Here is a 13,674-nt window from a genome sequence, read left to right as displayed (position 1 = left end):
AGAGGAAGCAGGTGGGATGGTTTTCAATTATTGATAAGAATCTTATAGTTCTGAATATCCAGAGGGCTTCATTGATACTCATTGAACACACCTCTCTGAGGGGAGGGAACCCAGTTAACCTTTAAGAAATGTGTCACCCTTAATTTCACATTTGTCATCCATCTGATCCACTTCTCACTTATAAAATGACCACTTGTCAAATGCCCACTGCTTCTACTACATCCCAGCCAAGCACATTTCATCGATCTATTCATAATCCCTAGTTCACATCCACATGTATTAGGAGCAACATCCAGCAGCAGCAGCAGCAGCACGTTTCCCCCCTCCGATGCTGCTGCCTCTGTGCGCGCACATCAGTAAATGAATCACGTAGCACTAGAACAGCCCTTCTTCATGCGATCTTGCCAGACCTATTGGAGAAAACCCCCCCAAGGCAAGATCTGTCACTGTTCACTCATTTGCTGGAAGACGATCAGAAACTATGTTAAATGCACCAAGAAATACACTGGAGTGTGTTAGAAAGGCGTCGCGAGGATTCCGGTCAGATCTCACTACGAGGGGAGCAGGTTTCAACAGTTGACGCGGAGAGAACTGAGCGCAGGAAAAAAAGCGATTAATTTTGATTATCTGAAATCTTCCACCTTTCTTTTTTTGCGTTTTTGGCAACGTTCACGGGGACAGTGCAGACGAGCATTGTCCGAATGAAGGATGCAACAGCGCTGGGTCCAATTGGACTGGATTATGGGATTACTGGACTGATTATAGGACAATCATCGGGCAAAAGTCGCAGCAGTGTTATAGATGCTCTTGAATGACGGGAACACAAAAGGTTGGACAGGATTAACAGCTCTATATCCCGCTTTTATTCCACTTTGTGGCATGGGCACGCTGAGTGTGCTGCACGAGCAGAGCCCATATGCAACAGTGTGCCGCACAGGAGGAAAAGTAAATGCATTGTGAATGGTAACAGCGGACAATGCTGCATTCTGAACGGGCATGTCAGTATTTGCTGTAGCCTAGGTGTAGATGTCGCATGAGGGCAATGCGCTTTTGTGTGCTCCGGTCTAACCTTCACCAGAGAGATTCAAACGCTTTAACCTTGGATGCAGGAGGGAATATTAATACTTTATAGTCATCGATTATTCATTAAGTCTCGCCGTGAGGGAAAACAAAGCATTTTTAGTACACTATGTTGAATTTGATGTTTAATTCATGCACAAGGTGTCGTCGGGCGGTCATCTTTGTTTACAGAAAGAGTTCATCATAGCTGAACGGCATGTGAAATAGGTTAAAATACCGGTTAAAAAGGCAGTAAGGATCCACAAATCGATTGTATACCCAATTAGTGAGGGATCGGCGTCAACCTCGTGCCTGCTGTGGGTTTAGTCCTCTTGGTTTGCCGTAATCAACAGGTTGAAAGTCAACGAGGATTTTTTTTTCTGCCACTACCGCATATCCAGTTGAAGGGATGCGTCTCTCTGTACCCATTTTCTTTCTGCTGTGGGTTAAAGCCCTCACATTGAAAAATCTCAATTATTCCGTCCCGGAGGAGCAAGGACCTGGCACTGTTATAGGTAATATAGCAAAAGATGCCGGATATGGGACTATGGAGCGAGGGAAGAAATCCAACTTCAGAGTGCTGGAGAATTCTGCACCACATCTGGTGGATGTTGACCCGGAGAGTGGACTTATCTTCACAAAACAAAGGATTGACAGGGAGACGTTATGCAGGCGCAACCCAAAGTGTCAGCTCTCCATGGAGGTGTTTGCCAATGACAAGGAAATATGTATGATCAAGATTGATATACAGGACATAAATGACAACTCACCCAGCTTTCCCTCAGATCATGTTAATATTGATATTTCTGAAAATGCAGCTGCTGGGACTCGCTTCCCTCTTACTATTGCACATGACTCAGATTCTGGGGAAAATGGGATAAAGACATACCAGGTCACAAGAGATGATTACAACACATTTTCTCTGGATTTAAAAGTGAGGGGTGATGGGACTATATATCCAGAGCTGGTGGTACAGAGACCTCTGGATAGGGAGGATCAGAGCCACCACACTCTCCTTCTCACAGCCATTGATGGAGGGGAGTATCCAAGATCAGGCTCCATGCAAATCAACGTCAGAGTGACTGATTCAAATGACAACAGCCCAGTTTTTGAAAAATCCTCCTATGTGATTGAGATCGCAGAGAATTCACCTCAAGGAAAAGTACTCATAGATTTAAACGCCACTGATCAAGACGAGGGAAGCAACGGGCAAGTAATATATTCCTTTACTGGATATGCATCTGAGAGAATCCAGGATCTATTCTCCATTGACCCCAATACAGGCGTCATCAAGGTCCAGGGAGAAATTGACTTTGAAGAGAATCCAATCATAGAGTTTGACGTGCAGGCGAAGGATCTTGGGCCCAACCCAATACCAGGCCACTGTAAAATAACTGTAAAAGTGCTTGACAAAAATGACAACTCGCCAATAATAACTTTTGTTTCAGTGCGGCAGGGAGCCATCAGTGAGGCTGCTCCCCCTGAATCTGTCATAGCACTTGTGAGAGTGATGGATAAAGACTCTGGCCGAAATGGTCAACTTCAGTGCAGGGTGCTGGGAAACGTACCCTTCAGGCTGCAAGAAAACAATGATAATTTCTACACTCTGGTCACAGACAGGCCTCTGGACAGGGAAATGAAGGATGAGTACAATGTAACAATAGTGGCCCGAGATAATGGGATCCCTTCTTTGAACTACACTAAGTCTTTTACTGTGAAGATTTTGGATGAGAATGACAACGCACCACGATTTACAAAGACAGTGTACATGCTACAGGTGCCTGAGAACAACATCCCAGGGGAGTATTTGGGTTCTGTTCTGGCCCACGACCCAGACGTGGGTCGAAATGGAACAGTCTCTTATTCCATTCTGCCATCACATATCGGAGATGTTTCAGTGTACACGTACGTCTCTGTTAACCCTACCAATGGAGCCATATATGCCTCAAGGTCTTTTAACTACGAGCAAACAAAATCCTTTGAGTTCAAAGTTCTAGCTAAAGATGGAGGATCTCCACACATGGAAAGTACTTCCACAGTCAGGGTCAATGTCCTCGATGTCAACGACAATCTCCCAGTTATCATTTTACCAATCCTGCTGAATGATACAGCTGAAATCCCAGTGCCTCGAAACGTAGGTATTGGATACATCATAGCCACGGTGAAAGCGGTGGACCATGACCACGGAGAAAGTGGCCACCTGACCTACGAGATCACAGAAGGAAATGACGACCACCTGTTTGAGATGGATCCAGTGGGAGGGGAGGTCAGAACTGCCCATGCTCTATGGGAGGAGGTCGCCCCCGTGGTTGAGCTGGTGGTGAAGGTAACTGACCATGGCAAGCCCCCCTTATCTGCCGTGGCTAAGCTGATCATTAAGGCGAACACAGAGACGGCAGCAGGAGGGGGTTCCAGCGCGGGCGGGGAGCAGCAGCACTGGGATGTATCCCTGCCCCTCATAGTTACCCTCTGCATTATCTCTGTCATGCTCTTAGCAGTCATGACCGCCATCGCTGTCAAGTCCAAGCATCAAGATAAGGAGGCTGGGAATTATAACTGCCGCATGGCTGAGTACTCCAATCCTCCAGTGGGGAAAGGCAAAAAGAAAAGGATCAACAAGAGTGACATCATGCTGGTGCAGAGTGAGATGGAGGAGAGAGATTCTGCCAGCCGGATGAACGTGGTGAGCAGCCCTTCGCTCATCACATCACCAATATGTTTTGACTACCAGAGTCCTCTACCACTCACGCTGCCCAGGTCAGAGGTCATGTACCTGAAAACCACCCCAAACAGCCTGACAGTCCCCAGGGCAGGCTGCCACTCCAGCTTTGCCGGGCTTAGCACAGACACTCCAGCGAATAGGATGTCAGTGATACAGGTAAGGAGGATGCTGCACTGTATTCGTTATCTGCCCTTTATTCTGGCTTATCTGCACCCGCTGCTTTACCATACAAATCTGACAAAGGCAAAGTAATCTACTGAAAAGAGAAAGTCTGTCTCTGTGGGCAGACATAATCATTATCACTTATTCCTTCCCTGTTATGACACTGTGAAATATTCTCCTCATGATATGGGATCTTGGTATTAAAATGCACTCATTTGTTTTAATGGTATTAGCTTCTTCTCTCTGCATTTGAGGAACTAAAATCCTTTTGGAAAATGTTCCATAGTAAGTGTTCCTTTTTTGCAAAATGGTACAGGTGGTGTGCATAATGAGAAAGTCCTCACAGTTAGACATGCAAACAGTGTGAGTCTTGAACAAGGCTGCTGTGACCCTGCCAGATCCACTGCTATAGAGTGAAAACAAAACCCTGCCTGAAATGTGGGATTGGACAGGTGTTTGAGCAGCTTGTCCGATCACATTACTGAACCAATGTGCACCAGACAGCTAGATGCACACAGCATAACCTCACAATTGCATTTCTCGCTCCCCACAAATATGGGCCAGATCCACCCATCCGCATCCAAAAGTTGGCACGATAAGGCCATTAATAGGGTCCAGCCTTGCCTAGTAGAGATAGCAGGGTTTTATACACGCGCCAGCTAACATGCTAATTTGACAGCATGGGCTTGTAGTGCTGTTTAACACGGCAGAATTATCTGTTGTAAACGATGTAAATAAATAGGACAGTCGCACAGACAGTCTCATTTGGAGATGATAACACAGATGACAAGGCCTGGCACTGTCACCAGTCACTAGGGTGTGTGGGTGTGATCAACACAAACACACATTATTCTCAAGATAGGGGAAAAAGGAAGCTGATGACAGTGGCTAATGCTTTTCTCCTTTGCCTTGCCAAGGAGGCGCATATGGTCACAATGGAGATTTGCTCTTATCATGCAGTTATCACTGGCAGGTGTAGGAATCTTTCAGGTGCTATAATAAAGGTCGTCAGAACATTTATCTTCCTGTTCCTGTGAATCATATGTGACTCAAGCTAAATGTTGAACATAGAATGACAATTTTAACAATGCAAAATGTAATTTTCCTTTCATTTTCTAGACGGAAAATTTCCCCTCGGAACCCAATTATGCTGGCAGCAGGCAGCCATTTGTTCAAAGGTAAGAGCTTCTCTCCAAAAGCTTCCTGACCAGTGCATTTAGCTTCTTCATCTTTGTATCAAGGCAGCTGACTGTGGCTATCAAACAGGAGCGCTCACGCAGAGGTAATGGCAAGTCATGTTACCCCCCTTCCTTCTATTCTGCTGCAGCTCAACATTTAAGGATGCAGAACGAGCAAGCCTCCGAGACAGTGGCCATGGTGATAGTGACCAGGCTGATAGTGACCAGGATACTAATAAAGGCTCACACTGCGACACGTCTGCAAGGGAGGCCCTCAAGATGAAAGCAACAGCAGTTAATGGCCAGCCTTTTGAGCAGGGTGAGTGGAAGCCCTCTTTTCATGACATCTTGAAGATGCCTACATCTGATTCTTGTACCAGACATTTTTCATACAACACGGACTGAAAACATGCACACTGCTCACTGGTATTAAGAAAAGGTCCACCAGCATTTAGTTATAGCAAAAACAGACAAACATGGAACCTGTAAAATCACCCTGCTATTACAAGAAAGTGGCGTTATTTTGCAGCGCTTTACATTGCAGACAGCCTGAGCTGTGTTGCAAAGATGACATAAATTCACCAGAGTGGAAGGTAGATGGTAGTTTAAAAGGATAAAAGAGCCCATTGGCTGAAGGTAAAATGTTCAAACATCTTCTGTCTGACTTTGCCATCAAACAAACTCATATGCATGGCAAAGTGCACCCCAGTCTGTGTCTCTTTTGATCACGTCATTATTTGAACACAGATTCACTGCATGCATGTCTTGCATAAAACGACAGAGACAAGAAAAGCATGATAGACACTTGCGGTGCAAAATGACAGGTATTTCTGGTTCAACATGACAGACTGTTTCCACCTTTAGCTGGGAAAGGTTTTCTCAGTTATTATCGGTTTTGCCGTGGTTACACTGTTTTCAGAGCAGCTTTTGCTTTACAACTGAAAATAGAAATTTTAAATTTTATTTCACAAATCTGAAACGATGTGCACTGCCAGGAGTGTAATCATAGATGATTGTCAGTCTGTTCAACCTGGCTGACCTGATAGGAGCTGATATATTTAGCTATTGTGGACATAAACTGAAAATATGAAAGCTAGTCTCTCTTGTTAGATCAAAGACAATAGGGGCCTTGAGTGGAGTGGTGATGTTTCTCGTTTCTTTGTGTGAGCTTTGGAGGAGAATGTCTCTGGTCATAAGGTCCCTATGCAGCACTTTCCACACCATTTACATTGCTCTGAACTGTTTGTTTGAGGCATGCTCAGGAGGGCAGAGATGGAAACACTCTCACGTCTGCCAGTAGGATGTGCGAATCTCTCTCCCTCTCTATCCATCTCACTTTTGTGTGTTGCTGTGTGTGTGTTTGTGCTTCAGTGTGCTATGAGAAATTATGGCAGACCAAACTTGACTCTGTGGGAGGTGTAAATTCAATCACATTTTTTTTTTCTTTTGCAGCACATTTCTTGAATTTGATTCAGGGGAAGTTCTAAGGCCAATCAAATGGACGGATATTGAAGGCAATGTTTTGTACATGCAAGACAGAATATTTACATGTGCACTGCTGGTGCTCGCTTTGACAGGAATGTCAGTTAATTTATAGACCTGCATTCATAAGATAACAGAAATGCAAAGACGTGAGGGCATACTTTTAACATTAATATTTTTTTTGCTAATGCGTTTCCTGTTTGCATGTGGGAAATGAAGTTAAATATCAAAATGAGTTACATTCACGATTTTCTCTCTCAGGGTTGGTCAGTTGAACTTTAATGATGTCACTGTCTGCTCACTACAAGATGAAAGATCTGCATTATGCACAAAGACTTAGACCTGATCACACAGAACACCACCCGCCAACCCACACACTGCTCTCTCCCTCTCTCTCACGCTCTCTCACACACACACAAACACACACACACACAAACACACACACACACACAGGTACATTTAGTGAACAACAAAGCCAGTGTTTTGCAGATTCTGACACGATAGCGATATTATCCAAAATGGAGCCACCACAGAATTTTCTGTTCCAAATGCACCAACAAAAAAGCTTGTGGGTTAAGTAGTAATGCTTTTATGTCTTTACCTTTACCATCCCTCTAGTCTCCCGGCTGCTTTGATACAGGTAATATATGCACCTGTGCAGCTTCCACTATCATGCACACTGAATATTTATTGGCTCTCACAGACACCAGATGCACGGTGGGTATGTTGCTAGGCTTTCTCTGGTTCTATTTATAATGGACAGACAGTCTCTTTGTTTTTTTCACAGATGACCATAAGATCACAGCTACTTTGTCACTTTGTCATGATTCTATTATGTGACTATGTAAATGCAGTGGACTATATGAAGCCATTGTATAACTGTAATTTTAGAGCTATTATTTAGCAGTTTTCATTCAGTGATGAAATGGAAATGGAAGGCAATGGCAGACACAATAGATGAAAGCACCCTTACTTCCTCCTACGCCTCCCCATGCATCTTGATTTTTCAAATAATATATAAATCATAAAGCGACTTAAAGCAATGTGGTACCTTCATTTGATTCTAACTGGTTTTCACTCATTGTAGAAATACTGTAGTTTTTATCATCAAGGTGTGATTGTGAGAGAAAAAAGGAAAAAAAATGCCTTTCTTGTAAGATTTAAGTATTAAACGTTACAGAAAAAAAAAAACATGCAGACATGATCCTTAAATGGCTTCTGATTCATACGAAGAGAAAAAAGGACAAGGACAAAAATACCTGTCTGTGTTTTCGCTGAACCTTCTAAGCACATACATCCCTTTGCATTAGTGTCTTCTGCTACCTTCTCCGCAGTAAAAGGTACCATGGAAATGAATTCAGCATCTTCCTGCTTCTCCCTGCTTATGCTTATTGTTGTGGCCTCATGTATCCTTGTCTTTCCTGTAATGCGCCAGCAGAACGACAGAGTAACAAAAAATTCACAAGCCAGAACTGAAATCTTTGGGTGTAGATGCTTCAAAGCTTATAGAACATATAATACGCAAGATCTGTGTTGGGGTTTTGCCAAATCAAATCCATCATTTAGTTGTGCCTTTTGATGTAAAATGCATGTTGGACCCAAATGTGTATTTTTTCTCTTGAACTTAGTCCTCGCTAAGACAGCACTAGAACGGTTTGTGCTTTGAATGTAACATTAGTACTGCGCACAATATGCAATATGACAGGGGGGAATATCAAAGTATGAAGCTAAGAAATTACATTTGTGTCAGAAATCAAGCTTAAAGTTGCCCGTGTAAACCTCTGTGGACATGGGAACAGGCAACGTTTATGACACTGAAAAACAAAGTGCTGACGTTAGTAACAAATCAGTTATTTAAAAAAAGACTGTACTGCTACAACAGATTTTAATACTTAAAACTTGTGATTTTTGTTGGGTACGTGGCACCTGGACTGCCTGAATGAAAGATCAAATAATTATTACACTCTTATTCAGTTTCAAACCATTAAACCAAGGTTGAGTGAGTTTACAAACAGAATAGAAATTTCAAATTAACCTCTTTTTCATGGGAAACCTGGCCAATAGTGTGACTTAAAAACACAGATGATACAAAAAATATTAAGAAATGACTGGCACAAATTACAAAAGGAAATATCTGAAGTTTACAAATGATCCAATATAAATGCAAATAAAGAGAATAGGCAATCAAAAACAAGTGAAATCAACGTGTATTTATATAGAACATATAAAAGAACCACTGTTGACCAAAGTGCTGAACAGATACCTGTTTCAAACTGTCTAAAATAGAGCAAGGACTCTAGATGAAGACTAAGTAATGACTTGGAGCACACATTTGTAGGAATGAGATGCTGAGCAGATAACTGAATTTAAAAAATAATAATATTTGGCCAATTTTGCACATGTTTTAGCCCAAAAAAGCAAAAGTTGGCACCCCCTCCCCTCCTCAGTGACACCAGTAGCTTCCTCTTGGACACATGCTAACGATCTGGTACAGAGTTGCTATGTTTCTTTATAGAGTCCTGTCCTCACACCCGGCTTTGGCCCAAAGTTTGCCACCCAGAATGTCCCAAACACAGAAAAATAAGATAATAAAGTTAGAGGGCAGGTAAAAAAAAGTTCTACTTTTCGAAGGTCAGAAGTGATGATCATGAGGGATTATTTTTGTGCGAATGAATTGTTTTTAAAGAAAGTCCGACTTCTCTGCCTTTAATGTGAGAATGCTTTATTAAATCTGCAACAGTTGGGAAATAAAATGAACAGCACTGTGGACGTGGTATCTCTGCATCCAGTCAAGGAATAATTAACACTTCCATTTCACCTAAGTAGGAAGATGTGTGTGTGTGTGTGTGTGGGGGGGGGTGTTTTGGTGGGTGTTCATGGATTGGAGCAGCACTGTGTGATAGTGGCTGTGTGTACTTGCCTTGCTTGTGTTGTACTTCTTCAAATGTCTGTGGGGCTGAGGAGCAGAGACGGTATCTTGTTTTTTTTCCTTCTTCTTTTGTTTTAACCTCCCCCTTGGATTCGTGCATCCTCCAGCAAACTTGCCGAGGCTGGTGAGCGCTGAAGAAGGTTCTGTTCCTTTGAACAGGAGGATCTCCCCTTCTCTTCTAGGAAAGAATCACGTCTCGTGGAGCTTCCCCTTGTTCCAGGCTAATATTCTCATCCTCATCAGGGCCAAGTTTCAAAACGAGATCAAGTGCCTCATTCACAGCTAGTCACTCTTTGATATCACTGAACGGCTTGTGAGCTAATAGGGAAGCCTTATTAATAGACCGAAGTTATGAGAGTTGATTAGCTGAGTTTAGTTCTGTGTTTTGATTGGGTGAAATACAGTAGATTGTTTATTTAGAGAAACAACAGGTTTAATGTTTAGCTTGGTGTTTTTGGCTGATTTATGAGAGAAGAGGATGATTGTGTTGAGATGTGAGATTGTCTTTGAATATGTTACTGTCATGGTAAACAGATAGGCCTTCATGGAAGGAGAAATTTGTGTGTTGTCTTTATGTTTTGGTCTGGTTTTCCAGCTCACTCTTTCATTTCTTCTATTTGGTGATTTTTGTCAAAAAAATTGCCAAATTCTGACTCATTCTGGGAGCCTTATTTCCATGTGTTTATATTTCTATTGTAAAGGATTACATTAGGACCCCGAGGCAGTGGCAGCAAGGAAAACATATTTGCTATATTAAAGTTAAATCAGTTGTCAGAACATCAGGAAGATTAAATTTATACTTTAACAAATGACATTGCTGCTTGGCTTTCATGTATAACATGAATAATGAAGGAAAACTGTCATTTACCCCCAATTTATAAGGACATGTTTGACATTTCCCTTCATGCCACTGCATGCAAAATACACTGCATGCATCAGTGTCAAATTAATTTTGTTAGCGGAGCGTAATGGCTACATGAAAAAAAGGAAACCTTCTGCATCATAACACCATGGAAATTGTCCCATTCTATGTGTCGCTCCCTGTGTGCTTACTTCATGTCCAGGGTGGATGTGGTGTGAAATGTAAAAGACTGAGTAAGGGTGTAAAGATAGATACTTATGCATTGCTCCACTTTTTGAGAGTGACACTAATACACACTCACTCGCACATGTTGTTCAGTCCTGTGGCGTTTGGCTCAGTGTTCAACATCAACTGACAAAAATGCAGATTCAGTCGTGAAATAATCAGTGAACTACGTCGGTCAACAATATGCTGTGAAGAGAAGAAAAGGATGCAGGTTTTTATTGCATCAGATGACATACACAATCGCCCTTGTCTCTAACCTAAACAATATGGGCTTTAGTTCAGGTAAGATTTTGGTTGAAATTGTCTTTAGGTCCTGACAGAAATTAATAACTCATGTTCTCTGAAAAGGAACGAAGAAAATCTGTTATCTGTTTCAGTTGTAAGCATTTAAAAACTTTGACCAATGTCTGTACGAGGTACCAACCTGATGAACCAATCACGTCTCCCTGCTTGTTCTCTACCACTTATGTTCACTAGCCCACACTCAAAGCATGAGCTGAGGGGCGTGGCTTTTGAGGGAGCACAGAGGGGAGGATGTCATGCTAGTTTTAGAAAATGACCAACCCTGCCTTTAAAGAATCATATCCCTTTGCTAATGTTTAACTCTCTTGTGTTTCCACATCTCAAAGTTTACTGTAATCAGTCGTCTGCTGTTTCCCGCAAGGTGAAACAGCAGACGACTGATTACAGTAAACAAGGGCCTGTTGTGGCCAGGGCAGGTCACAATATATACCCACAAATGAAAAGTGGAAAGCAAAGTGGACCGCAAATGTAAATAAGCAGCTGAGAGCACACCAAACAAGAGTGCTTCAGAGTGATTAGAGAAATGACTGAAGGTCAAACTAATGATTGTTTGTGCTACTGATTGGTTCCACAATTCAATGACACCTTGATTCTTAACTTTCCAGATGCCTTATAGTTGTGTTTAGACATTTTTACATTATCCCAAATTCACACATGTTCATAAAATATACAGAAAATTAAGTTGTCATCCTTATTGACAATGTAACAACAGTTTTGTAATCAAAAAGGATGAATATGACGTTCAAATCCCACAGATGTTTCCCTGTGTGTTCCACCCAAAGTGCTACTGCTGGAAATGTAAAAACACATCCCTTCCTCTGCACCAGATGATATCTTCCAGGAAACACCTACACAGGTTATGGAGGGTGACAGAGGGAAACTGTTTAATTTCATAGATAGGATTAATTACTCATCAGCTCTATAAGGTGAACAGCAAAAAGGCAAAATGAACAGTTATGGCTGTACTAGTGTTTGTGTGATGTTCTTTCAGATTGTAAAAAGAGGGAAAGAGCAGCTGGCTCTGATTTGGTCTTGAATATATTAGTGAATCGTACTTAAGAACATCTATCAGAGAAGATCAGTTATTTGTAGGATTCTTAAGAATACTACTTGAATGTTTTGTTTGTTGAAGTGTTTCATTCTTCTTGTTCATTCCTCATCTACATTCTCTTCTGGGCTGTTTATTCTAATGCCAGCAGGGTCCAATAACAACTGTTTAACTCTTTTTTGCAGAGCAAGACAAATCAGTCCACTGCACCGATGAATGTCGTGCACTGGGACACTCTGACAGATGCTGGATGCCAAAGTTACGGGTAGGAAGCCAAGCAGACAGCGCCGATAATCGTACCAACCTTTTCATCCCTGTGGGAATGGATGCCATGGTAGAGACAGAGATTTATGGCACCATCAGCTGCAGCAGCAGAAAAACCCTCAGCACGTTTGGAAAGGAGCAGCGGGACAGTACAATCCTCGTGGCCAATGTCAAACCTTACTTAAAATCGCAGCGTGCGCTGAGCCCACCGCTACAGGAAAGTCCATCTGCATCCAGTAGTCCCACCAAGAGTAGTTTGCCCCTGGACTTGGCCAGCCAAGAGTTCAAAGAGGAGAGGGAGGGGGGCTCAGACAGCAGTGCCTATGGCCCTCCAGATGGTCAGTGCTCCCCGCTGCACACTGAATTGGAGGAGCCCTCCTACTTGACCTGTGAGCTCAGGCCTAAGTCTCTGTCAAGCAGCCTCATTCACAGCTCCGTCATCAGCCAGGAGTGTGGGGGGTCAGATTGTGCCCTTGACCCACGGGACTCTGGCAACTGACAGGTCACATGATCCCCCGCTTACTCTCACCTGCCAGTGGTGTGATGATGATATCACAGATTAATGACCAGGAGGTCATTTCCTTTCACCCAGAGAGGTATTTCAGACACGCATTGTATAACCAAAAACCATCTGCTTTGTCTGTTTCTTAATTTGTTTTTGTTTTTGTTTTCCGTTTGTGACTTGTTGTGTTTCGGTGAAATATGTGTCCTTGACTGCTGTGAAGGTTTGGGGGGAAAATCAATGCTTACCTGACTTCAAGTGTTTCCATGGTGTACTGTACCTGTCAATTTAGATGTCTGTATTTTACACATTTCAAGCTCCAATTTTGTGAGGCTGTTGAAGAAATTGCTACTGTTAAGCTATGAGTCCCGTCTGCTTTTGTACAGTGAAGCTCTCTGTCTCCATTTAGTGTATAAGGAACATCTCTTTGAATATCACAAGCAACTGAAATACATATCAGTGACGTTAAATACAAAAAGTGAAGTGTCTTATGAACTGTTAATGGTGGTGCAACAGGGAATGTCCCTTTTCATAAAAACCATTGAAGGTTCCTCTAAAAACAGTTTTTTTAAGAATGTATTTGTAATTTTATTGTCGTCCTCTCTGCAGTTTATGTGAAAATAAGCTGAGCTTACACGTGAATGTGAGCTACTGTACTTGTTGTGTATTTTATTAAATTTGTATACACTGTGCTCATGGAAGGCAATTATTTTTGAGTGGTGACAACTGCAGCTCTAGCTGTCAAATGTTTATGTGAGAGAAGTGCATTAATGTCTACAAGGTGCTTTTTACATGTTGATGACAGAAGCCAATAGCGACTCATCATATGTGCCAACGTTAGCTGTAAACTATATACCAGCACATGTTATCTAGCAGTAGTCTAGATCCTACTTAGGGGAACGTCAGAAACAAGTCACAATCCACATTTTACACAGCTA

The 13,674-nt window shown here is 42.3% G+C and overlaps 1 protein-coding gene across 2 annotated transcripts; it reads left to right on the top strand.

The window, feature by feature from the left end:
* The first annotated feature begins 362 nt into the window (after positions 1-362).
* Positions 363-13,428, top strand: LOC132987475 (protocadherin-17-like). 2 transcript variants are annotated; one of them, XM_061054567.1, is made up of 4 exons: positions 363-3,742; positions 5,063-5,121; positions 5,271-5,440; positions 12,156-13,428. In XM_061054567.1, the coding sequence occupies exons 1-4, from the start codon at positions 1,469-1,471 to the stop codon at positions 12,731-12,733; spliced, it is 3,081 nt and encodes a 1,026-aa protein (XP_060910550.1). In that variant the 5' UTR covers positions 363-1,468; the 3' UTR covers positions 12,734-13,428. The 2 variants fall into 2 exon arrangements, with proteins under 2 accessions (XP_060910550.1, XP_060910549.1); XM_061054566.1 differs by having other exon boundaries at positions 364-3,937.
* Positions 13,429-13,674: the final 246 nt, after the last annotated feature.

The sequence above is a fragment of the Labrus mixtus genome, chromosome 13 (genome assembly GCF_963584025.1).
Source record: "Labrus mixtus chromosome 13, fLabMix1.1, whole genome shotgun sequence".
NCBI lineage: Eukaryota > Metazoa > Chordata > Actinopteri > Labriformes > Labridae > Labrus > Labrus mixtus.
The sequence above is the reverse complement of the archived record's forward strand: the minus strand, read 5'-3'. Positions and strand labels throughout refer to the sequence as shown.

What these genes read in the sequence shown, in the direction of transcription:
- LOC132987475 (XM_061054566.1), top strand. Translation starts at nt 1,469, where the DNA reads ATGCGTCTCTCTGTACCCATTTTCTTTCTGCTGTGGGTTAAAGCCCTC. An exon ending in ATAGGATGTCAGTGATACAG is followed by an intron (nt 3,938 to 5,062) that starts GTAAGGAGGATG and finishes TTCATTTTCTAG; the next exon opens with ACGGAAAATTTCCCCTCGGA. An exon ending in TGGCCAGCCTTTTGAGCAGG is followed by an intron (nt 5,441 to 12,155) that starts GTGAGTGGAAGC and finishes TCTTTTTTGCAG; the next exon opens with AGCAAGACAAATCAGTCCAC.